Source organism: Anguilla anguilla, chromosome 5 (assembly GCF_013347855.1).
Source record: "Anguilla anguilla isolate fAngAng1 chromosome 5, fAngAng1.pri, whole genome shotgun sequence".
Taxonomy (NCBI): Eukaryota; Metazoa; Chordata; class Actinopteri; order Anguilliformes; family Anguillidae; genus Anguilla; species Anguilla anguilla.
In genome coordinates this window covers 32,292,951-32,319,775 of record NC_049205.1, presented here as the reverse complement: position 1 = coordinate 32,319,775, position 26,825 = coordinate 32,292,951, and the positions used below count along the sequence as shown (strand labels likewise).

The following is a 26,825-nucleotide window of genomic DNA, read 5'->3' as shown; positions in this document are numbered from 1 at the left end:
AACAGTAGAGGTGTTGTAAATAACAATGAAGTCTACCCAGTTATGAAATCCTCATTCTCGGGTAAAGAATATTGCTAACATGTGAAGGGCCAGTCATACAACAGTACTCCCTAGCCTTGGCCTCAAAATGTAAATTCCAAGCTGTCAGGCCTTAACAACAATTACCTACAAAAAAAAAAAAGAAAATAATGATTTCATCAACTGATTGTCACAGACTGTGTATTCAAACTTTAAATCCATAAAGCTACAGTTTAATGACCCTGTGGTATGCTGTGGTCATACTATGGGCTGAAACTAAATAGCTTGCATTTCCTTGGATGGTTGGGGAGGGGACAGAGAAACAGGCAATGAGAACAGGCCACTTTGTAACAATCTGACATTGTATAGACCATAAAATAACCAGTATCAAAACAAACCATGTCTTGCTTACATTTGTCATATTCTAAAGACAAGTTATCCACCATGAAAAATATTTATACACAATCTAATTTGTGGTCAGACTGAACAGCAGTGACAAGCCTAACATTTTATGCACCTGAACAGTAATCGACATCATTTCCACACAAAAAAAAGGTGATTATGCAAACTCTGCAAGCTTCTGTTTTGATGTCAATCTTGTATAATTTCTTACCATCCTGCTAGTGGATGGAGAAATTCATTCTTGTAGAATTCTGTGACATCAGGCTAAATATTTAATGTACCTTTTGCAAGATAAATGAACTCAGGAAAAAAACAAAACAAAAAAAAAACATGCTTTTATTATTTATTTGCACATTGATGCATTTCAATAGCCTGCGTCAATGAGCACCTTTTCTGCACGAATCACAGCCGATATTGCAGCCGCATTCAGAAACCCACATTCCAGTAGAGATGTATTTCATTAAAGACACAGGAAGACGCTCTTGTCCCGAGCAATTTCATTACTCATCGATTGGCAACACAAGGACTGCAGAAGAGAAGAAAAGAAGAAAAAAAAAAAGGACAGACGTACAGCCGAGGTGCGCTACAGACTGTAAACCCAGTAACCTTTAGGCGCTGCGACTGCTAATCAGAAAAGTGAAACTTACAAGGACGTGGGCGCCATTGTGTTTCTAAATTGAGTTTCAACAGCCTTTGGTGGCCCTGGCATGAGCCTCACTGTGGAAGGGAAATGGTAAAGCACGCCAGGGGCATGTGAACCTCTGAGCTCTTGACAAAGCAAGCCTAATGAGTGCTGGGACAAGGAGGGCACAACCAGCCGTTCACTGTATCTGTTGAATAGGTCACACCGGAGTGTTACATCAGTAGTATCTATCGGATCAACATTTTTGCAGATCCAAAAGCCTATTATGCATCACTGTCTACATCTCTATCAACGCTACTACGAACAGGCAATGCATATGACGACAGGGCTGCTGGGTAGCTCATCCTGGTAAGACCCCATTCTTAACCCATGTTCTAGCATGGATTGAAATTGAATCGGTCTGAAATTGATTTTGGTCTTTGGTATTTGATTTTTACTTTTAATTTCAAAATAAAAATGCAAATTCAAGCAACTTTAAAATTCAAATCTTACAATTCAGTTACATCTTGCTGTCGCACATATTGGGGTATATAAAAGCAAGGGCAGATTCAGTCAAACTGCAAACAGCGGTCAATACCTTCAGTGGCGCCAATATTTCTTCTATCCTTTTTTGTGGTGCAACAATTTGGTGGTGCTTGATGTCAACAATTCTTAACCATGCATGACCAGAGACCGACCTCACAGGTAACCTCTGTAAAGCTCCGTGAGCTAGCCACAATAAGACTTCAGAGTTTTAGGCTACCGGTTTGTATTCACAAACTTGTTCCACGGCCTGGTATCGAGTACGGACTGTGCTGTGCCAACTGCGGCTGGCAGTCCCTCGTGGCGATGCACAATTGGCTCGTCTCACCCAGGGATGGCAGAGTTTCAGTCTGCTGGGAAGACAGCGTCTCATCGCGCACCAACTCAGTAGCCCAAATCTGACAGTCTTGCAGTGATGGTTCACTTTCTGAGGTTTTTCGATTATTATTTTGGTTTCAGTGTGTGTTTTCAATTGGCTCAAGACTGTTCTTTGTGTGCGATGGATATTTGAGATATTTACAGAAGTTTCTGATGACCTGCCAAGCTTTATAAAGGCTGCAGGGGCATCCACAGGTTTGTGGTCGACAGCAAGAAAATACATTCCAGGTTATTGCAAAGCAGCTCGCACAGCGACGTAATTTCTCCAGAGGCTGTGCGTGCGTATATCACCCGATTATTCCTCAAAAAGTACTGCTAAATCTTATTTTCTGTTGGAACCATTTCTTATGCTACATGCAACCTGAGACCACAGCGCTCAGGGAAAGAAGTACAAACACAAAATATAAACTTGTACTTGTGTTTACAATTGCGAATGAATGCCATAAAATGAATCGGCTCATACGTACAGCCTCTGAAAACATAACATTGCTGTACAAGCAGGAGTTACTTGAAGTGTTTTACTGTATTAGACCACAAAACCCTCAAATGCCCCTAACCAGCCACAGTCAGCACAGAAATTTCTGTAAACATTGAAAATGTCCTTCATTGCACATAAACTATCTAGGGCCCATATAAAATATATAGTTAAACTGCAATAATGCCAAAAACCCATAGAATAGAAAAATTTGCAAGCCAATTATTTACAAAGGCAATTAATTACTTTGACAGTAAACCTTACAGAAGCTTACATTAATTACATTAATGATCTAAAATGTTTAATTTACACGATGTAAAAACAGTACATCGGAAATTAATACTTTAATAATTAAAATTCATAGCTCCCACATCCAACTCCCAATTTAACGTCTGCTGGCAGGTGTATATTTCAACCTAATGCCTATACACTAAATATAGTTTACATTTCAAAAATAGTGGCAAACTACTGAAACACAGCATTCAAGAATGACTCACCAGCACAGTTATTGCCATTCGAAATGCAGCAACTGTATAACAGTTCTTATTTCACCACAATCAACAAAGCATTTAGTAGGATGGATTTCTCATATAGCTCTAATAAAAAAAATCTTCAACTAAGAAACTCATCTAATCTAGCAATGTCTACATGGTTGATGCTGCTTATTACTGACATCACCTACCACACAATGACTACAATGTAGAATATACATACACATATGTAGGATATACAATGTTATACACAATATCCTAAGCAATACAAAAAATAATGGAAAATCAGACAGTGCTGAAAAAATATGACTAAGAAACCCCCCCCCAATCACAGAAAAAAAATAAAATAATTAAAAAACAATGACAAAAAAAGCACTATATCATTCAAATGTACTGGTAGAACATTCTAGTACCTCCTATAGCAAATTGTAGTAGACTTATAATCGAGTCACAGAACCAAATTTGTCAAAAGGCAAGGTTTAGGACACTTGGGAAAATGAGATTTATGGATCTATATATTAATCTGAAAGGCAGAATACAATATTTAGCAAATCTGAGTCATAGCTCTCAAAGCAGACTCCATGACAAGAAGACAGTGATGAATTTCATCGCTCCTAACCAAGACATAGCCGAGGAATAAATGGCAGAAAGTTGTTTCAATCACATATTTTTGGCAGTGTATTAATAAATGCATGACTTGCTATTTCTGGAGACTACGCAGAATTAAAAATAGGTCCCCTGGGTGATGCCTCTCCTGTGCTGCCGAGGCCTCAATGAAATGGGAACGCTTATTACAAACCCGGCTGTGACGTTTGCATCAGAATTTTATGAATGAGTTGCGAGCAAAAGGCACAGTGCTATTCTCCATCTGAGAGGGGGAAGGAAGTGTCTTACTGGCACAGCGCACCACCTGCTGAAAAGGTCAGACTGGCTCCTGGTGCAAACGTAGAGCTGTTCTCCATCTGCACTTCCTACGCCTTTAGGGAACTTGTGAAATGGTGCACTATAAAAAGTCCCATTCACAATTGCTGTTCAGCACAGGTTGTTGACGCACAAGTGCCTTTTGTTACAATGCAATTCAAGTTCAGGAAAGTATTGTGGTGCTCAGTCAAAAAACGAAGGTGAAATATGCTGCAGGTGCAAAGAGCAAATAATTTAAAAATTAGAATGCCAACTGAACACTGCAAAACTATATCAGTATCATCATACAGACATTTGTTCAGTGAAAAACAATGTGCAAAAACAAAGCGCTCAGGTGCATCTCCTTGATTTTTCACTTGTTAATAATTGAGCTTAAATAAACCAATGCCTATGTAGTGAAAACATACAGTGAACTCCATAATGTTTGGGATGAAGACATATTTTTCTTGATTTGGCTCAGTACTCCACAGTTTTAGACTTGAAATCAAACAATTCAAATATGGTTAAAACACAGATTCTCAGATTCAATTAAATGTATTATAAATTTTGGTTTCACCATGCAGAAATTACAGCACTTTATACATAGCCCCTTATTTCATGGCACCAAAATGATTGGGCCAATATGGCTTCCCAAGTGTTTCCGATTAGTTAGGTGTGTTCAACTGCTTCCTTCGTGCAGGTACAAGACAGCTTTCAGGATGTAGTCTTGATTCAAAGCTTTTGGTTACCTTTGGAGTTATTTATGAGTCATTTGGTGTTTCTCAACGTGAGAACCAGAGCTGTGCCAATGAAAGACAGGGAAGTCATTATGAGGCTGAGAAATATGAAAACAGTAAGAGACATAGGCTAATCAACTTTGGAACATCATTAAGAAGAAAAAGAGCACAGGAGAGCTCGGTAATCACAAAGAGCCTGGTAGGCCAAGAAAGACCTGTACAGGTGATTGAAGAATTCTAACCTTAATGTAGAAAAAGCCCCAAACACCAGTCCATCCTACAGGAAGACAATTGTTTTTTACCATTTGATGTAGGATACCGCAAATAAAAATGTGCCACTACTTCAATCAGCGTGGATCATGCGATTAAAATGTTTGAAAAATAAGCATTGCTATATTTTTTTTCCAGAATGACTGCATGCTGCTTCACTCACTGCACAGGATAACACATGACCAAATCTTTATTTAAGTTATAGTCACAGAAGACTCAGTTAGTGCTGTCCACACATAGATGGTTTTCACAACACTGTCAAACTGGGACTGGTACGGAGAGAAGTGGATGTTTCACTACATTCCAGTTGAGTTGTGATGGTTTTTCACACAACGGTAAATCGCACAGGAGTTTATATCCTTCATCCTTTACCATGCATATGGGCAGCTAGTCTTTTGTTACCATTTTAGCAATAAAATCTGTTGTGGTTTCAGCTGGACAGCTGTCACACTGATGAGGTCTCACTACTAAGTTGGGTGCTTGTTTGCTTCAATCCCTTGGCCTCAAATATTTGGTTCTTATGTGCGTTTTACGTCATAGATGTCGGATATATCAGAAATAAGACCCAGAAATTTAACGCAAAAGCCAATAAAGGTCGGATAATAAAATTAGGGGAAATTTTACAACTTAAAGATTTACAAATTAAAGAGATGTGACCTAACGTTAACCTTCAGTATGGTGGACACTCCAGGTTTTGTGTCAGTCAATGGGAAGAAAAATACACGCAAATTTATCACAAGTATAAAGTTAGCTTTCTCGTTCTCCTGAAGATAATGGAAACATTTTTACCAGATCCACATCATTTCTCTGAAGTCATCCTTGTTTGTTTACAGTTTGTCTTCCTAGTCAAAGGACAGCTTGAGTTGGTCTTTGACTTCTGGTCAAAGGACACAGTAGGCATGGTCTCGGCAGGGGTGGGTTTAAGTCTGCCAGGGTTGACAATTTTTCTGTCAGACTAAGGTTAACATTGCATTTGTGAGAGTGGCATCAGTGAGATGCCTCTCTCTTACACGGCCTGTAGTGTGGCTTGTGGAGGTGAGTGCAGGAATACTGTGCTACAACGCTTCTTGCACAGACGTAGGTGGCAAAGTGGTGACTCCAGAAGAACAACTGGCAATTCATAACTGCCAAGAAAAACGGGGAAAATGTTTCCTTCTCTATGAAAAATGTGTTTTTTTAGGACTGTATTTTTATTTCTTTTATTTTCCAAGTGCTGCAACTTAATAGTCACTGTATAAGTGAACAAACAGTTCTTAATTAACCTTTCTGTTGTGGCGATGCTTTGGAATGCCTGAATTTTTTGCCTCATTGGGAATCTTTTTATGAGCAGACATTTATGAATGGAGCAATGGAGAAACCTTAGTGCAGTACAAGTCATGTCATGAAAATAAACTAACACAATTTGGAATTTGGATTGCCCCATGGTGAAAAATGCACAAAAACATTTCTTCTGAGGAGGAAAGAACCCTTGAAAGCACTACTACAAGATTTTCCTGGGCAGAGAACATTTCCCCTGGAAGATCATTTGGTTTTGATCAAATAAAACAACGTTCAAGACCCCTTACAAAAAGGCAAACTGGAAAAGCTGGGGAGGAAAAACCTTTTGGGACAGCAACCAAAAAGGCAGTCATATGAAATATGGAACTTATAATGAGGAGTAATGAACAGCTGCACAGGTGGTCTGCATTTCATTTTGGCCCATGGCAGAAAATCTACATTTGCTTGGAATCAATGAAAATGGATGAACTGGACTGCAACCACATAAACAACTATGACTTTAAACACTTGCACTGCAATAAAGTAACGGAGGAGGGAGGGGAAAAAAAAGTTTTCACACAATTTCAAAGATGTATGAGATTCTTAACCGTTCAACCAATTTTCAGGACTTCACCGAGCCAAGAACAAACAAAACTTGCACTCTTTCGTTCAAGCACTTCCCCTCCCTGGTGGAGTGTGTGAAGCCCGAGCCAGACCAGATGTACATGCAGACACACATCTGAATGTCATAAATTACACATGCACCAAGTGCATCAGGCAACAAAACAAAGATCCTCGTTAAGTCGAAATGCAGGAAACGCCAGTGTGTGTGCTAAGTAAATGTGCTCAGACAGTTTAGTCTTAATTATGTCTGGGGGTTAGATCATTGTGTGGCTGAAGTAAAATGTTTCTGATTTGTGTCTAGCTGCCGGAACGAGCAGTCGGGTCGCACAGCATGGACATTTGACGCAAATTCATTAAAAATAAATAAAGGTGCCTGTTACCTTGAAGGTAGCTAGCTGAAACAAAATGAGCAGAAATGAACCATGGCACAACCTGCTGTGAGGCTAGCATCCGTCCTGAAGGGGTCCGTTCTTGCAAGCAATATATTCATAGATGCAGAGTGCATTCGACTGAATGGAAAAAGGGATGATGTATTCTTAAAATACAGGCATGTTTTATTAACTGTATGAGTTTTTAAAATTCAGCATTAAATAAAATATAAAAGTCATCTACTGGACAGTGAAACAATTATACTTTTGTCAATTTTTTGTGAATCAGAAATTGTAGTGCAAAAATTGCAATGCAGTGCTGTATCTGATTTTAAGTCACAGGCAGTCCAGTCAACTCAAATGAAAAATGAGACAAATGCATCTTATTGCACTACCCAATTGTTTTTAGGAATTGTTTATAGTCAATTGATTTGTTACAAGATTGGCAATTTATTCTAAATGCATGGCCAAAAATTCCACTTTTGCCATAATTAACTTTTGAAATTCCAAAGAACAGTTTTACTAACATTATTTGCGACTTGGCAGAAACTACTTGCTTTGCTTAATCTGTCCAATGAAAGACTATTCCTGCACTCTTTCAAGGCCTCGAATCATCCTTTCATGTTCACATTTATTTAACCTGATTTTGTCCCCCTCTTTGAGAAGTTCTTCTATGGACTGGGTGGTGCTCAAGGCTAATTCACATTGGACGGTGTAAGCAGCAAATAAGCAACACAATTTTTGCTGCTTTCAAAATGTTTTGACTTTGACTAATTATGCAATTTACATCAGGCGCGGAACAGAACAGTACTAGCAGCATGATGCTGCAGCTCAAACTCAAATTAACTAAATAAATATATTACATTTTTCCTTGCGGCGCACAACTGACACATTTTTATAGGAATATAAAATCTAAAATGAGAATATAAACACTACATTTCCGAAAGTATGTTGACACCCCTTAGTGGTTTTGGCCATTTCAGCCACACTCATTGTTAACAGGTGCATAAAATCCTGCATACAGCCATGCAATCTCCAGTGACAAACATTGGCAGTAGAATGGGTCATAATGAAGAGCTCAATGACTTTCAAAGTGACACTGTCATAGGAAGCCACCTTTCCAACAGGTCAGTCAAATTTCTAACCTGCTAGAGCCACCCCAGTCAATTGTAAGTGCTGTTATTGTGGAAACATATAGGAGCAACAACAGCTCAGCCGCAAAGCTCACAAGCTCACAGAATGGGACCGCCGAGCGCTGAAGCTTGAAGTGCGTAAAAGCAATCTGTCCGCGGTTGCAACACTCACTACAGAGTTCTAAACTACCTCTGGAAACATCAACACAAGAACTGTTCATCAAAAGCTTCATGGAATTGGTTTCCATGGCCGAGCAGCCGCACACAAGCCTAAGATCACCATGCCCAATGCCAAGTGTTGGCTGGAGTGGTGCAAAACACACCATCATTAGACTCTGGAGCAGTGGAAACACTGCAGTGATGAATTACGCTCCACTATCTGGCAGTTTGATGGATGAATATGGGTTTGGTAGAATGCATAGTGCCAACTGTACTGGCTCAAATAGCGCCAACTGTAAAATTCAGTGGAGCAGAAATAATGGTCTGGGGCTGTTTTTCATAGTTTGGGCAAGGCCCCTTAGTTCCAGTGAAGGGAAATCTTAATGTTACAGCATACAGTGACATTCTAGAGAATTGAGCGCTTCTAACTTTGTAGCAACAGTGTGCGGTAGGCCCTTTTTCCCTGTTTCAGTATGACAATGCCCCTGTGCACAAAGCAAGGTCCATAAAGAAACGGTTTGCTGACTTGAGTGGGAAAAAACTGGCTTGCCTGCCCTGAACCTCATCAAACACCTTTGGGATGAATTGGAATGCAACTGTGAGCCAGGCCTTACACCCAACATCAGTGCCCAGCCTCACTAATGGTCTTGTGGCTAAATGGAAGCAAATCCCCGCAGCCATATTCCAAAACCTACTGGAAAGCCTTCCCAGAAGAGTGGAGGCTGTTACAGCAGCAAACGGGGGTCCAACTCCACATCAATGCCCATGGTTTTGGAATGAGATGTTCAATAAGCACACACAGGTGTGATGATCAGGTGCCCACATACTCAGGAAATGTAGTGCATTTACATTATACATGAAGTAAAATACTGTGCTATTCAACCAAGAAAATAATGATAGTGACGAACCTATATTATTTTAAGTACGCGGCAGAACTTGCTGGCAATAGTAAAGGCAGACTAATATGTCCTCAGTAGAAACAGATAAATGCAAGAAAGGCAACTTTTATCAGCGGTCATGAGGTATTTCCAACCTCTTAGGCTTGGCTGTTTTCCTGCGAGACAGCAGCCAGTGCTAACCCTGCTGCTCACATGCTGATTGCCTGCTGTATGCGATGTAAATTGAAAACACCGCATGCAAGCAGAGCATCAGCAGCATGTTGACTGAGTGTTTGCAATTTACATGGGCACTGGAACAGTTAGCTTGCATATAAGAGTTGTGTGCGCAAATTCCATAACTGTCATTCTAATTGTCATCTCCCTCTTATTCTGACTTTAGCCAAGTAGCTAGTCTGGAATTTAAAAATTTAACAAAGGCTAGTTTTCTATTTGGGCTTTCTCATCAGATATATAGTGAGCTCCATAATGTTTGGGACAAAGATGTTTTTTTTCTTCTTCTTCTTGATTTGGCTCTGTACTCCACAATTTTATATTTGTAATTGAACAATTCTCATAAGGTTAAACTTCAGATTCACAGCTTTTATCAAAGGGAATTTTTATACGTTTTAGTTTCACAATGTAGAAATTCAGGACTTTTTATATATAGCCCCGTATTTCAGGGCACCATAACGTTTGGGACAAATGGCTTCACAGGTGTTTCTGATGAGTCAGGTGTGTTCAATTGCTTTTTTAGTACAGGTATAAGAGACCTTTCAGTATTGTAGAATTCTGAGGGACACAGCAATGCAGCGGCAGAGAAGTATAATGGGTAAGGCACTGATCCTGTAACCTAAAAGGATGAAGGTTCAATTCTCAGGAACCCTTGAGCAAGGTACTTAGCCTGCATTGCTTCAGTTTATATCCAGCTATATAAAAGGATGCAAAGTAAATGCTATGTAAAAAGTTGTTTAAGTTGCTCTGGATAAGAGAATATGCTAAATGCCTGTAATGTAATGTCATGTTGTGCCATTGTAAGTTAAGAAAGCCAAGCCAAACCATAGGCTAACCAAAATCAACTCCTTAAGAAGAGAGGGAGCAATGGTGAGCTCAGTAATCGCAAAACGCCTGGTAGGCCAAGGAGGACCTCTACAGTTGATGACAGAAGAATTCTCACCATAAAAAAGAAAAAACCCCAAACACCTGTCTGTAGAATATTTCACAAACAGAATAAAGGAAGCTGCAAAAACAGGATGGTTACAGTCTGTAAGAAGTACCTAAAAGAGTCTGCAGAGTTCTGGAAAAAGGCCTTGTGGATGGATGAGACCAAGATTTACTCATGAGAGTGATAACAAGAGTCAAGTGTGAAGGGCAAAAGGAACTGACCAAGATACAAAGCACCCCTCTCATCTGTGAAAAATGATAGTGGGGGTTAGCATGGTTTGGGCATGTATGGCTGCCACAGGCACTGGACCACTTGTCTTCATTGATGATGTAACAGCTGATAGCAGCAGAATTAATTCTGAAGCGTACAGAAGTATCGTATCTGCTCAAATTCAAGAAAATGCCTCCAAACTCGTTGGATGGTTTATCATACTACAGCAAGGCAATGGCCACCAAACATACTGCTGAAGCAATTAAGCAATGTTTCAAAGCTAAAAACGGGAGAATTCTTGACTGGCCAGTGATTCACCCAATCTGAATTTAATTGAACATGCATTTATTATGCTGAAAAGAAAACTTAAGGCAACTAGCTCCCAAAACAAGCAGGGACAGAAGATGGTGGCAGTACAGACCTGGCAGAGCATCACCAGAAGATACTCAGCACCTGGTGATGTCTATGGGTCACAGACCTCAAGCAGTCATTGCATGCAAAGGATTTTCGACAATGTACTAAACATGATTACTTTCATTTAAGTAACATTACAAAATATGCCCCAAACATTATGGTGCTCTGAAATTGGGTTATGTATAAAAAGTGCTGTAATTTACACATGGCATAGCCACTGCCAAAGTGTATAAAAAGTGCATAAAAATGCCCTTAAATAAAAGTTGAGAATGTGTGTTTTTATCCAAAATTGTGGAGTACAGAGCCAAAAGAAAAATGTTGGCCTTTTCCCATCCTTGTGGAGCTCACTGTATGTATGTATGTGTGTGTGTGTGTGTGTGTATATATATATATATATATATACACATACATACATACTATATGGACATAAAATATAAAAAAGAACAATAATTTCAAATATTTAACATTGCAGCACATGTATATTGAATGAGATAAGAAAAAATAAACATACAAGTCATCTGTTTATCCAGTGCAGCTATAGGGGCAAAGAAATCCTTGTTGCTAAGGGCAGGCCCTTCCTGAGTAAGGAAGCCAATGTCCTCAGAGACCACTTCATAGCTACCAACAAAAGCATAGCCTACTACCCAGCTCGCTTATTCTTAAAGGATGGATAAATCCATCGATAGGGATGGGGGGAATCGCATCTTACCAAATGTACTGTGGGTTACAATGAGAAATTTCCCCATCATAAGTTCCATTTGACAGTAAGAAATTGGTCCAGAAAATATTAGCCACTGTTTATAATACAAGACAAACATAAACTCCCTCTTGAATAAAATTAGTATTTCCCCATCAACCTTAGTCTATATTTCTTGATTTATATGTTAAAATTAATTGTACAAATTGATGACGGCCTGAAACATACATAGAAGGTAGGAAAGTTTACCTTGTGTTAATGAAGACAGTTGCATGCTCTGGGAGGATTTCTTCCTTAATTTCTCAGCACCTGAGCAACAGACATCATCAACAATTAAATCCACATTCACATCCATGAAATGCATTCACAACAGACACATCAACAACAGTCAAGATAATTTGGCCTATCAATTGCAAAGTGAGGAAAAAGAAAACAGAAAGGCAGACAATGAGTAAAATCCGGAAGCCACAAATCACAAATATATAAAAATGAGATCCCCCATGTTACTGCAATGTCATGTTGAATTTGAGCAACAATAACGGAGAAATCCCTAGTCAGCATTAACTTTCTGACAAGTAAATGTAACTGCAAAGGGGCAAGATTGCTGACATATTTCACCCTTAAGTGAAATTTATGAAAGAGGAAATAAAACACCTGAGAGTCGGGAACCTTTTGAAGGTGGAAAATTATAGATTCTAGGAGGTGAATGAGTGCCTCTGCATTTGAGGGGGAGGGGGTGTATCTTCAAATTACAGGGTATCATAGAACTACAAGTGCAGGTTTAACAGAGACAACACAAAGACATAACAAGGATACAAGCTCACTATAACAGGTGCAAGGTGCAGGTAGTTGACAAGTGATGGACAGTTTGAGACTCAAGCCGCATTGTCTCACTGGCTTTCAGTTGTGATGAAAAGGCTTGGCAAAGGGGGGGTGCGGGGGGTGGGGGGTTTGCAAGGGTGATATCACTTACTGCAGGGAGTGCTCTTGTGGCAGACGAGGTGTGAGAAACTCAGGATAGATGTGAGTTCCGACTGGCTGGGTGCGGCGTCGGTGCACCCCTCCGCCTCTCGCTGGTCTGCCCACACCACGCCCCTCTCCCTCAGGACCAGCTGCTCCAGGTCATGGTACTTGGAATCGTGGGAGGAGGTTGCCAGGCCCGAGTCTTTCAGAGCACTGTACTGGCTGCGCAAAACTGGCAACATGGCGCTCACCATTCTGAAATGAAGCGGAACGCACTGCAGTCGATGTTGACACGAACGAGACGCGACCAATGAACTGTGGTTCTCTCTGACCTCACCCCCCTCCCCCTCGATATCTCATCTCGACTGTTGATTTATTTATGCCGTTACAAAAGCTGTTTTGCATATCATTTGATATGCCTGAATATAATGTAACAATTAATTCTTAACTGAAATAAAAACCCACAATCCCATTACAGGGCCACCTTTACACGCATGCACATGTACACGCACACACACCCTTTTTCTTCAGACAGGCAGCGTTAAAAAACAAATGACTGAAGTATGAATCAAGAGACTGGGGGAAGCCTATGAGAGGGCTAACAGCATGACTACACCATCAAATATCAGGGGGCAGCACAGTCTGCATGTGGAATTTGGTCAGGGATACTTCATCTTTAGGATATTTTCATTTGCATGGTTTCCTTCAGAGATGTTGTGTGTTCCTTTCAATGCGACTACCTGAATAAGACCACACCGTGTCTGTAATGACTCACACTCATTCACTAATCGATATATAGAGAAAAAATGTACTCTTGTAAAAGAGTACGATTACATGAGGGAAGAAAAAAAAAAAATTTTAGGAGCCCACTTTCATCACTTTTTGCCATAGCCCCATCCATCGCATAAACTGGTCACAGCCAGCAATTTTTGTTTTGATGTACTGACAAAAACATGTTAGACACCTATTTATCGCTTAGTTTCTTCAGCTGACATAAGCTGGCAAAGTTGGAAAGGGGAGAGCAAGATCAGCGCCCTCTTTCACTAGATTAAAGAACAACTGAAGTCCCATTAAAGAACTAGACTGAGTTAGGCACTGCTAGCAAAGCAAGACAAGCTAGCAAAGTATGACAGCTAACCTAAGTGACTAGCTAGCTTGTTGAACTCACACATAAAGCTAGCTAGTCAGCAAGCAAAATGTTTTGTTGTTTTTTTTGTGCCGACACCGGTAAGAACTTTGTGGAGGCAGCACAAAATTTGATTGAGTAAATGGTAAATGGACTGCATTTATATAGCGCTTTTATCCAAAGCGCTTTACAATTGATGCCTCTCATTCGCCAGAGCAGTTAGGAGTTAGGGGTTAGGTGTCTTGCTCAAGGACACTTCGACATGCCCAGGGCGGGGTTTGAACCGGCAACCCTCCGACTGCCAGACAATCGGTCTTACCTCCTGAGCTATATCGCCCCTTTAGGCAGCCACATCATAATTCTCCATGCAAAACAAAACCCAGCACTAGCTGAATGAACTTCCAGAGAACGTAGCTCGACTTAAAAAGAAGACTTTGTTTACAAAACCTGAAACTACTGGTGGTAAATTTTGATTATACTGACTACATTGATCCGCTACTTAGTCAATATAAATAGATGCCAAATGTAAGGTTTGCAGTAACATTATTTATTACCCTGTCAGTTAAAATGGTTGCAAATTGTCATTTTAAATAATGGCATAATTTCCCCAAACAGATACTTAAATAGAAACTAATTTAATGCAGCTGTCTGATTTCAGTGTAGACTATATTAAAGTTACTGATTATTTCTGAGATGGATTTTTATTGTGGGTGTTTAAATAAGATATATGCCATCTGGTAACCTTTTTCATTAGTATGCATTGCAAAAAAATGATTATTATTACTTATTAATTTTTTTAAGTTGTCCATGAATTATTATCCCCCCCCCCCCCCCCCCCCCAAAAAAAAAAAAATTTAATAATGAAATAATCATCAAGACGTTACATTTAAAAATGCAAATCAGAAACACAGCCTACTTCTTAGTGTGTTTATTTTCCTGGTCCTGAAGAATAATGAGATGAGTCATGTGCTCGATGTGTTGTTTAAGATCCTCTACTTGTGTCTGTAGTTTGTGGCACTGCAGCTCTTTCTCCAGAACCTAAGGAGAGACAAGTGGAAACAAGTATAAGACAGACCAGCCCCTTCAGATTTACTATGGTACAACTGTGTAATGGAAAGCATAGGGAGAAAAAAAGGACATTTGGTTTAGCCAGCCCCCCCCCCCACCCTTCTCTGAGAACAGGACTTCAAGGTAGCCTTTCTGACGCAGGAAGCCCAGAACAACAGTGCTGAGAACATTTGACGAGGAGTGCGTCACTGTTCTCTGTGACTTCCTAGAACAGAAAATCGACATTGCTTCAGGTAACTAGCTGTGTGAGAGATGAGTAAAGACCATTGATTTCCCTTATTAAGTCATCCACAAGAAAAAAGAAAACAAAAAAGAAAAAAGGGGGGGAAAAAAAAAAGGGCCGCTCTAATTAAAGGGGAAGCTGACGGGACCGAAAAACAACCGGACATCTCACAGTACGGCCTGGCTTCCACGCACCTCTGAGCAAGTCTTCCAACGCTCCCCCCCAATCCTAGCACGTGGAGGACATTCCTTTCCCTCTCGCGTTTGCCTACCTTGGGAACCTTCCCGTCCTGACACAGCAGCTTCATCTCGTTCTCCACGCGGTGCAGCCAGCTCTCATTTTCCAGGAAGTGGTGCCCTACTTCCGAAAGCCTCCTTTTGAGATGCTGCCTGTGGGTGAGCAGAGAGGCCAGCCTCCGCTCGTGTTTGCAGGTGGCCTAATGAGAAACATGGAGCCTGTCAGTCCCATTTGCCCGACTCAACTGATCAAGGCGAGCGATGTTTGCCATGTGCTTTACGGTTCCCCCTTTAACAATCTTCAACATGCCTGTGATTGCTGCAGTTTCGTTTTCTGCAGCGCGAAATAACGCCCAAGTATACATGTTAAACCAAACTGACCAATCCCATTAGTGATGCCCCTGTTAGGCGTCATTCCCGCTGGAACCGAAGCACCGTGAAAACCCAGCCTCGACAAGCGCTTAATCCAAACAGCTCCGAATCGACCACAAAATTGTGCCACATGAAACACACGAACGAATGCATTCGTTTCACTCAGTTTGATCTGTTTAGATACGCTGCAACGTAGACCAGGTCAGGGTGTGAATTGGCTCGCGTGGGGACAGAAACAGGAAATGTTGTGCGTCCCCGCTCAGCGACGAGGACGAGACGAGCCGACGCGTTTGCCACGCCGCCAGATCCTCACCTTGACGGCCTTGTCTTCAGCGCAGAGAAGCTGGACCTGATGGTGGCAGTCCTCCCTGTGGGTCTGCCGCAGCTCGTTCTCCTTCAGCTGCCTCTCCAGAACCAGGAAGTCCTTACGGATCTGGACCCGGCTGGTGAATATGCGCTGCAGGACCTCTTTCATCCTGTCAATTTGGAAACCGCTTCCGCTATGTTATACGCATTTTGTTGAAGTGCTCTGCCCATCACTCTCAAAATAAAATATCACTCAGCCAGCACGTTAACCTAGGGTAACCACGCAAGTAAACGTCGAGAAATGCACACAGAAACCAAAACAAATGCAACAACGTCATCCTTACAGCCAGCTATTGGTGTTCAAGTTTTGAAATAATAAATCCACAAAAATCCAACTTTCACTGGTAATAAACCCCTGGCACATTTGTGAGGACACAGCTGGCCTTCAATTATACAGTTTCCTGTCTTCAATTCTAATGCATGTTCTATACCCCTTTCAACCTTTCAGGTACACGCCTACATGCTACATACACAATAGTATGCTCAATTTGGAGTTTGAGACCTGGAATATCACAAATAGGTAGATATATTCTCATGCACCCACAACAAGAAATCAATTTTCTTTAAACCCTTGATAACTGTATGATATACGACGTCAAATAAATGGGCAGGCATTTAAGAGAGCCATTTTATGGGAAATTATCATTATGTACATGACTGAAATTATTATAGACACAGGCTATTATAACCAAATGAATGCAAACATGCAAATTGACAACTCGTGTGCACCTCTACAAGCAGAAATGCTAATGTTCTCTTCTCAGAAGTTATTTGGACGCTGCACACCAGATTTTTATTTCTTAATCACTGTCATATTTTTTCCCCTGGTCAACATATCATGTAGCCTATAATTCAGTGAAACCGAAGTGCAGTAGTTTAATTATGATGAATGACGCACAGCACGCAACCTTTAAATCGCACTTGGCTCTGTGGGGCTGGGGAAGGCGGCGCTGTCACGGCGGGAGACGTGACTGCTCTCGTCAATGCAACATGGCGTAGAGGCTGCGGTGCAGCCTTGCCAGATGTCTGTATTTTTAAGAATGGGAGGAACAGGCAGCCCCCCCCCATCCCCTCCCCACCTCCCTCCCCCCCCCCACACGCTTGCAGTGCGAGTTGTGAATTCTGAGGTGGGTGAATGAAATGCGGGGGAGGAAGAGCCATTCAGCATCGCAGATGTCACAGCTGCCCTTGCAGATCTGTGCCATTTCATTTCGAATGAATGCTAAATCTGACGAGTGCATTTGCCTTGCGTTATTCACCTCTATAAATGCAGCCTTTTAAACCTGTTCTATTAGGTAAGCAGCTTTTCTTTTTTTTTTTACAGAAAAGTTTAGCTCCTCACAATTAAATGAAGGCTACTAAGGTGATAGATAGGAACTTTGGACACGGGAAGAAACGTGTCAGGTATGCAAATATATTGATAAAATAAACACGTGTTTGACAAGAGCTTTCTTTCAATAAAGGAGACTGAGATCAAATATGCTGCAAGCGAACGGGCAAAAGAATGGACTCCTCTTTCAAGTGGAAGTGAGTTCTTTCAATGCCGCCCCACTTCCAAGTATTCAATTCAAAATGAACACCAAGACTATTCAGAGAGAAACAAACCCTACAAAGTTGTACTTCTGCCAGAACAGTTGAGCTTTTACCTTTTTTATCTTTAAAATGTCAATTTTTATTTGACTATTTTGAATCCAAAATATAGACAGTGGCACACAACCACTGAACATGATGGCAAGCTTTTGGGGATGCTGTTGGGGATAAGTTGGCAATGACCAGTGAATGAAATTGACCAGCTTATTTAAAAAAATAAAAAAGGAGAAGAAGAAAGTCATTCCTTTTTTCAGCTCATTCTGCCATACTTGACAGAAGCTGAAAGATGCACACCAATTCAAATGTTTACATAAAATACATTCCTTTCAATCCAGCACACCTTTATTATCAGTTTTGTGCTATATAATATGAAAGCCACAGGACACAATTGTGCTGGGTTGCGTTTAGGCCACAGGACCTTGAGGGCTGGGCCACTGCTGTTCTGCGGAACTGTGCACATTTCATTGATGTAACCTTATCACAACCTTCATATCTCGCATTCTCACAAATTTCACATCATATACCTTCTACACAGTCAAAAGCTTTTCTGTTCCAATATGGTTAGAATGGTGATGGGGGGCCATCCGAGAGCATTCTGCCACATAACCAACTGATATGTGACCTCATTGCCCTTTTAGCAAAGACACAGGGCTGAAAGGGGTACAGCTGAGGCCAAAAGTTTACATACACCTAGGCTAAAGACATTCAAACTCAATTTTCACAACTCCACACATTTAATGTTACCATACATTTCCTGTGAAAAACTGAGTTTGAATATCTTTAGCCTAGGTGTATGTAAACTTCTGGCCTCAACTATAGGTCAGCAAGAAAACTGACTCCACATGGTTTTTAATATGTAGCTCTGCATTTTCCTATATTCCATCATTGCAAATTTCTAACACCCATTGACATTGTACAGCGAGAATTATTTTACTGAAAAATAAATGGCCGTTTCTTATGGGGGCCTAAATGGTTGGGAAAAATGAGTTGTGCTGAGGTTGCCATTTTTGTCTTTTTTAATGTTAGTACAGAGTACATGGTTTAGCAGTAAACCAATAAAAATATCAGAAAAATAATTCAGATAAGCATTTGATCTGCATTACCACTTCATTTGCCAGCTGAAGCGATATCCTTGAAAAGAGGCCCAACATGAGAAAAGGGTCAACTGCCAATTTACTACATTGCTTCGTACTCCAGTATCAAATATATCCTTCATGACAAAAAGCATTTTATTTACATGCTTTGCACATGCAAACCAAGCAACAGAGCCAGGTAGTGGCTAGTTATTTTTTATACACTTTTGTGAGACTCTCTTTTAACCACTGACGTATTTATTCAGGTGAAGGGAATGGGATTCATTTTATCCAAACTTCAAGCTGTTGCAAAAGAGTAAAAAACTCCCAAAGAACATTCTCACGCTGCCTTTCTCCAGTGTTTTCATTGATTTTGAATCAATCCATCATGACAATCCAGCATGTGGGGCTCAGTGAGTATCTCCAGCCGTGACTGGCTCAGACGCTGTCAATCTCTAACACCTTTAAGCAATTCTTCAGCTAAAGTAATGCACATGTATTAACATTAACGCAGGCATCACACATTGCCTTTACTAATAATTAAAGCACCTGCAGTCATTTTTTTTCTACTATGCACAAGGAGACTGGACTTGGAGTCTTGTTATTTAAACAGAATTGTCTCAAAGGGCTGATGGTGACAAGATCATTGTTTATTTTGCATTTAATATGAGCTACGAAATATCTATATGATTATAATTGTGATAAAACTGCATTGACCAGTATGTTAATTAGGGTTATGTGCATTTTAATGGCCACATTACAAAGCACCCTTCTGCCATTCTGGCAGGGAGCTGTATGACTCACCTCTCAAAGTCAGCTTGCGTCTTAGTGGAAACGGATAAAGGATCTGCGTGCTTGTCTGGGGCTGCAGTCTTTCTATCCTCATACTCTTTCAACTTCTGTTTCAGAGCCATTATCTGAACAAAAAAAAATCATCATAATAATGTCATCAATAGGTTTGAAACATGATAAGCACGATATTGTATTACAAGACAGAATATTTGAACAAAAGCTTCTGAGGATATATGTGATTTAACTCCAAGATTTTAAAAGCAAAAAAATAAATGGGAGGAAAAGCGTATCGCTTGGTTTTACTGGAGAGCTTCCCGAAGCAGGAATAAACTGGACTCTACAGCTGTCGGCAAGACCAGCCCAAAATGCACTATGCAAAAGATGAAGTAATTTAGGGGACTGCATGTTAATCTGCTTTAGTTATATTAAGGGATCAGGAAGATATTTTATTCAGGGCCACATGCATTTATTTAAGCACAGTCATAGATTGGCTAGACACACAAGACGTTGTCATATGAATGGAGACTGGTGTAAAACTGAATTGTAACAACATGGCTACCGTCAGATGCAGGTAAAACCAGCCCAATGTTCCTGTTTTCCCACATGCAGGTGACACAGTTCCGATGTTTTTAGAACAGCAAAAAACACATGGAGTTGCATCTTTTCAGTTCCGATTTTTATGTTGAAATAAATTGGATACATAGCCATGCAGCTTGCATGGGCCTTGTGTGTGTCAAATCAGAACTGCTCAGTACGTGCGACATGCCTTTTGGGTGGGGAACGCCCTACCCCTACCCCAAAGACAAGATTGGTACAGCAGTCACAACTCAATGCTAACACGGTTGTAGTTGTGTATTGGCAGTACTGTTGGGTCGCTTTGAAAAATGAAAATAAACAGTCAGTGTGAAAACTGAGCAACAAATGAAGTGAACATTTAACTCTGCAGTCTGACCATAAGTTATGACTGCTTCATTGTCAGCAAACCATTGGGATCCTCAGCCAGATAAGACTAAAAATAATAGAGCAATATTTAGAGAGGACTATGCAACTTCTTGAAACAACTGATGGAGTTACAAATCTAACACTAAAACTTCAATTCAAATCAGTGGCAGAGGGCTGATTTTCCCTTTGACACAGAGCATTTTACAAAGCAGGTGAAAGCCTTACTTGCAAAGCTTTGATCTTGCCAACAAGCAAAATTATGTTAACAAATATAAAATCACCATCCCATGGGTAGTGAATGTGCCAACAGTAAGAAAACGCAATCAAATCACTCCTGGACTCTGCAAATCTTATGTCAACAGGAACTTGAATGTCGTAATGAAGAGGCCTGTTGGGAATTAATGATCAAATTCAAAATTGCCTATTTCATTGGAAAAGGAAGTACTCGCCATTATGTTTGAATTTCTCATTTCATGTGGCAAATTTAATGGTTACTGTCTCATCTGTTCACTTCCTGTTGTGAACAAATAAATGTATAAACAAGAAATTAATTTTTGAGTGTTCCCTAAATTCCAATAAACTCAGAAAAAAAACCAGACCCCTGAATATGAAACTTGCATTGCATCATCATTGCAACCACCACCGCCTATTGTCTGAAGAGTGCATAGAATATAAAAAATGAAATTAAGACTACATGTCATAGACAACATTGTGGTAGTCCCATGTTTTCCCATGTACTGAAAAATGTATATTGACGTTTTGAAACGTTACCTCTGCACGCTGCTTCTCACATATCACCGCATACTGGCTGATGTGACTGTCAAGACTGACTACGTTGCTCTTCAGCTGGAGAAAACAAAAAATTAATGTTAAATTGAACCTGAACTTGAATTTTCTATGGTTACTTAAACACACATGAAGGAAATGCAACAGACAGGAAATAAACACAAATGTTTAAAACAAACAAACATTATCATTTTGTTTAAAAAGCTGAGCTTACGGAAGACTTGATCTCTTTGGCCCTGTTTGCATATTTTAGAGTATTGTAGGTATCGTCATAAGACAGGGATGATGGGCTAACGTTGGCAATCATGATGGTCCGGCAGTTTCCTCCCAAGGAATCTTTCAAGAGCCGAGTAAGCTTGCTGTCCCTATATGGTATATGGGCTTTTTTGCTCTGTAAAAAAGAAAAGAAAAATAAAAAGGCAATTAGAAGCCCTTGCTAACAAACACAGTCTTGATCCCAGATCGTCTCCCTCTAGAGCATTTGGAAAGGGCAGACAGTTTGATACTGTGTCCTGAAACCACAAGTTTTTGCCACCAAGTCAAGTCAATGGCAATGGAGTTGACTTGAATCTCCACCTTGAACTGAAACCCCATCTGCATGAGATTACAATTTGGTCAAAGTAGAAAAAGTCATTTTGTTTATTAACAAACCACAACCTACCAGTAGGTACCTCATGACTGTGAAGCTAGTCATGCGTATAGTATGATAAGAACATGAGCCTGGTAAGTGAGGCTAACAACCAGATGATACTTTAAACCATGTGAGAAACCTTACAGAATAATTTTAACGGCCATATTGAAACATTTCTGAAAATGTCCATTACCCTGCTGAATGTCAGTGAAATAAAAAATTGAATTTTTGTACAACAATCAGAGATTAAAAGGAACTTCCATGGAAAATTGCACTCAAAATTCACCAGCATCTTACATTGCCTATATGAGATGCTGGTGAATTGCTTGATGGAAATTGTATTGCAGTGCCAAACTAGGAGGATAAACATAGCATTTTATAACATATAAATGTGAATCTATGGGTTATGTAGTTAGATTACAATTACAAGAAACAGTAAAAACACAGGGATTTAATTAAGCAGGGTCAATTTTCCCCTTTAACAAAGATATTTTTTAGGTAAATATACATAAACATGTTTTTCTGCACAAAAAATGACACAAAAATAGGATATTAATTTAATTTAAGATTGTGCCCATTTATACCTGTCCATCACACACACGTGACTTTACTTAGTGCAATATTTACTCATTTGTCTGGGCTAGGATTTGCTGGGCCTAGATGAGGTCATTTTACTCACTATTTGTCAAGTCTTCTGAAAATCAAGAAAGGATAACAAAATGGGTACAATATTCACTACTTTTCAACAAGCAAGGCCTTGGCATGTTACTTAGTTTTTGAGTGTTCACAGGCAGCAATTCTAATTCTGGCAAGTGGTTTATAAAAGCTATTTAAAGTTTGATAGTTTACAGACCACGATATGGTCTGCACAAAACCGTGAACTGGCTGCATGGCTGGTCCACCTGAGGTTCATTGATGGTCCTTATCTATTTGAATTTCAACTTTGCCGTTTCGTAAGTGGGTGCAAACCTTAATACGTGCCTAGCCTTAGGGATGAAATCATTATCTCTTGTGCCAGAAATTTCAGTGAAATGTGTTCAGTAATTTAATGAAACAAGTACAATCTACAATGAAAAGAACGGTTGCAAAATAAAATTCTAGCCTAATTTATGGTGAATCATCAATACTAAAATAAGAAAAGTGACATTTGTTTAAATATACACTTGGTCTGAACTCAGGAAAAAGTAAGAAATGAGTTCAGTGGGTACACACAGTAGCATGATTTCTTTGTCCCTTGTCAGCCGTTTGGCGATTTCACCATGAAAGCCTCTTATAAATAAGTTGAACCTCTTCAGATGATGAGATGTCTGTACCTTTGTAGATTTTATTCTTTTTGCTTGCAGATCACTTTGAGGAGGAAACAAAATGTCAGTCCCCCTTTCATTATCCAAGGTACTGCTTTCCAAATAATCATCCTCCACATCACAAATAAACAGCGAATAAATTCCCTGCCATAGCAGTATAAGCATTAACCTCATGTCGGTGTTGGAAACTCAAGGGCCGCGGCAAAACTGGCCTGTAAATTGCCCCCAGTATATCAATCAGTATAACGACTGACCTGAAAATGTTCTGCTCATTATATACTTCTTTTCAGACAAGCTACATTTGTCATCAAGTGCTCCACAAAGAAGCAATACAGTTACCTTTTGGATGAATACTGACTAATGCACCATCCGCTATTCTTTCTGATGCTGTGTTCAGTCATTCTCATTGTTGAGCTTGTTGATCACTGCTGCATTTTCCTGTACGTACAACTTGCTAGCTATAGCTCTGTCTCATCCAGAATCTGTTGATAATAGAAACTACAGAATATATATTCACTGATTAAATATAGTAGTAATAATTTACTTTGGGTGAATTCTCAATCAGCTGCCTTTTAATTTTTTTATTTAGAATATAAGTCTTTTAGAATGACGGATCTACCTGTGTTTTGAGAGTTACCTTGAGAAACTTTAATCCAATGTGTATTGGCATCTGATTTTCACAAAATTCTGACTTTTCAGCGCAGAACTTTAGAACAACACGGTTCACAGAAACTAATGAGATGGCTTTTCATTTTTTTAATGATGTGGAGCAGACAATGGATCACATGACCAGCAATAAACCACCAAAGTGTTTCCATCATTTTAGTGGTTCCAGATAACTTCTGGTTCAATTATTTTTGCCTCTGGATATGGCTTTTTGGTTCCTGTTTTTCAATCTTTTAGTTCTATAAATGTGTGTAATCTTGACATCACAAAAGCAGCATGGTGAATTAAGTAATGCGTTATCTAGTAAAATAAATATATTTTCCTACAAACTAGGTGCAAAACTGCTACATACTACTTCAACAAGTACATCCATATTAAATCCAAAGACCTAAAACAAAATAGTCAGTGTTGGCACCAGACCAATAGTTTGAGGCAATAATTGTATACCACTTTATATTCTCCCTTTAGTCTGGCAAGGCCCTGGATCCGGAATTCCTTATGTGGGTGCACAATTGACATCACATTTTGGTGGTCTATGATGCTGACATATGAGAGTGAGGTGGCAGCCATATACTAATGCCTAGTATATTCCACATTTGAAAACCAAAAGAAAATGGAAAAATATAGGCAGGCCAGCAAATGTACTATCAATTAAATCCAATGTCCACACAAATACAAAGAATACACTTGTTTTAGTGGACTCCGAACATCGACGTCTTTTCAATTTGAATTTACTATTGTACGATTGCTTTGCGAGGTTACTTTAACCCTGTGTTACCCTCTCTATGTTAGAAAAGCTTTTGTGCTGGAATCAAAGGACAATGAGAACATAATGACCCATGTAACCTAATCTTTGCTTGACTAAGTAGTTTTTAAAACTTGCCAGCTTGGATTAGACGTGAGCAACCTCTACCACCACTGAAGGCCATGATGACTTCAAAGGAACCATTCACAAAAAAAGAATAAAAAAGAGCAATGCAGTGCCTGTCTACCTAGTGCCTGTCCAGTGTCTACCGTGAAATGTAGAAACCACTGCTGCCGAGAGGACTCCCCGTAAACGTTAACACCTCGCGTAATAAATATCCACTGCAACATTCTAATCTACCGGTTCCAAATGCATGGATGTGCACAGTTCTGTTTAGGTCTTCTCTGTATAGAGAAATTAAACAGCGTTGGCCCCACTTATTGCGTGCATCCAAATGGCAAACCCAAAATAACAGATACATTTGTGAAGAAAATACAGCTGCTAAACTATGGTGCAATGCCACAAAGTCTGCATTGGAGGATTTTAGTGGAATTTGCTCAAATGAAGTTATTCTTTACTACAGAAGGCCAAGAGCAACCCAGCTGTTCTCTCACTATGAAACAATGCATCTCTGAAATAAATTTTAAAAATCCTTTAAAAGCACAGGAACTGATGACATTGTAGAGGGCAGAGGCTCCATAGAGGTGTTCACACTTAAGAAAACTGATTTTATTGGCAGAATTCAGTTTGTTAAGTAATTTTAATTGCCAGCCAAGAAAGAAGAGAGAAAGGCAGTAGAATAACCTGAATAACAGAAGAGAGAGAGAGTTCTCATAAGATGTGTAAAATCATATTGAGTACTGCAAAGAACTGATGGTATTGGAAAGCCTTGAAAACACACCGCATTGATAACAAGAGACAGGTACAGAGGCCAACAGCTATCATTCCCTGCACTAGTGTGGCAGGGATCACATTACTGCACAGAGATGGCACCTTCAGACAGCATTTACTAAATGTGAGTGGCCTGTTTGTGGCCTCCCTTGGGACAGCTGTAAGCCGAGACAACCCAGTGACAGGTTAATGTATGCGACTGGCATGAAATAATATCCATGTACACTGCCGGACTCAGCCGAGGAGCAGAAAGCACTCAATTCATCGCATGGCTGCCATTTGCCGAGAACAAAATTGCAGATGAATGGGCAAATTAAGTTAATAGCGTTGCAGAAAAGAAACAACTAAACAAAATATCAGAGGAAGACTATTTTGGTGTCCTCTTAATGCGTCACTTGCAGTGGTTAAGGGGTGGGCTGAGCACCCCAGTTTACACCAGACTCAAAGAGGAAATGATGGAATGTGCGCTTAATAGGGCCTGAGACGGTACACCGAAGTGCCGACTCCCCGGGGTTGCAAAATATCCCATGGCGCTCGTTGCAAAGAGCAGAGGTGGTAACGCTGATCAATGCGGACTCTCTCCAGACAATTTGCGTAGTACAACCCACCGGATAAAGGGGACCTTGGATCGGAGGTACATGGATGTTTTTTTGGCAATGTAACAAGGCAAAAAAAAAATTAAGTAGGGGGTGTGGGGAGAGGGAAGAAAATCTGCCAATCACAATGGCAAGTTACAGATCAGTTTTTCTAACAATTACATACTCAAATTTATGTTCACATGCTTATAAATACTCAGTCTTTGGAATAATTTTATAGTGGACGTGACCACTTCTTCAAAGCAGATGATGTTGTGGGTACAGTCCCACAGAGGAATCCCTTTTAAAAACAAAAAGATGCACTGATGCCATGTTTCACTGGCCCATTCAGAAACAGAACACTGCATGAAAGAATCCTATAAATCCAATGACAGATTAAAAAGCAGAAATATTCACAGTTTTGCATCACACTGTGTGAAAGCACACTATCACTATACAGTGTTATGCTGCCCCTTGATATACCGCCACCCTTGTCTACAGCCAGGAATTCTTTCATTGGAACCACAGTATTTCTACATGACCTCCTGCTGTCTTACCATTCACTCAGCGTATCAAACGTATACATTTTATTATTTAAAACCACTATATACTGCCAGTTGGGGGGGGAAAAAACAAGAGAAATTAGAATCACACCAAACACTGACGGTCTGATAAACTGCCCTACCCTTCAGGATGAACTACTGACTTTACACTGTAAAGTTTTTCACCTTGCTGTCA

At 40.0% G+C, this 26,825-nt stretch overlaps 1 protein-coding gene across 2 annotated transcripts in view; it reads right to left on the bottom strand.

Moving 5' to 3' along the window:
• kif18a (kinesin family member 18A) overlaps positions 1-26,825 on the bottom strand; it is a 72,673-nt gene that overhangs the window by 7,077 nt on the left and 38,771 nt on the right. For both annotated transcript variants that reach the window (XM_035416506.1, XM_035416507.1), the window contains exons 7-14: positions 21,490-21,666; positions 21,261-21,335; positions 19,560-19,672; positions 16,040-16,202; positions 15,390-15,554; positions 14,744-14,865; positions 12,712-12,956; positions 11,988-12,047 (exon numbers count right to left, since the gene is read on the bottom strand). In XM_035416506.1, the coding sequence (XP_035272397.1) occupies positions 11,988-12,047; positions 12,712-12,956; positions 14,744-14,865; positions 15,390-15,554; positions 16,040-16,202; positions 19,560-19,672; positions 21,261-21,335; positions 21,490-21,666 (1,120 nt within the window). The remainder of the gene's footprint in view (positions 1-11,987; positions 12,048-12,711; positions 12,957-14,743; positions 14,866-15,389; positions 15,555-16,039; positions 16,203-19,559; positions 19,673-21,260; positions 21,336-21,489; positions 21,667-26,825) is intronic.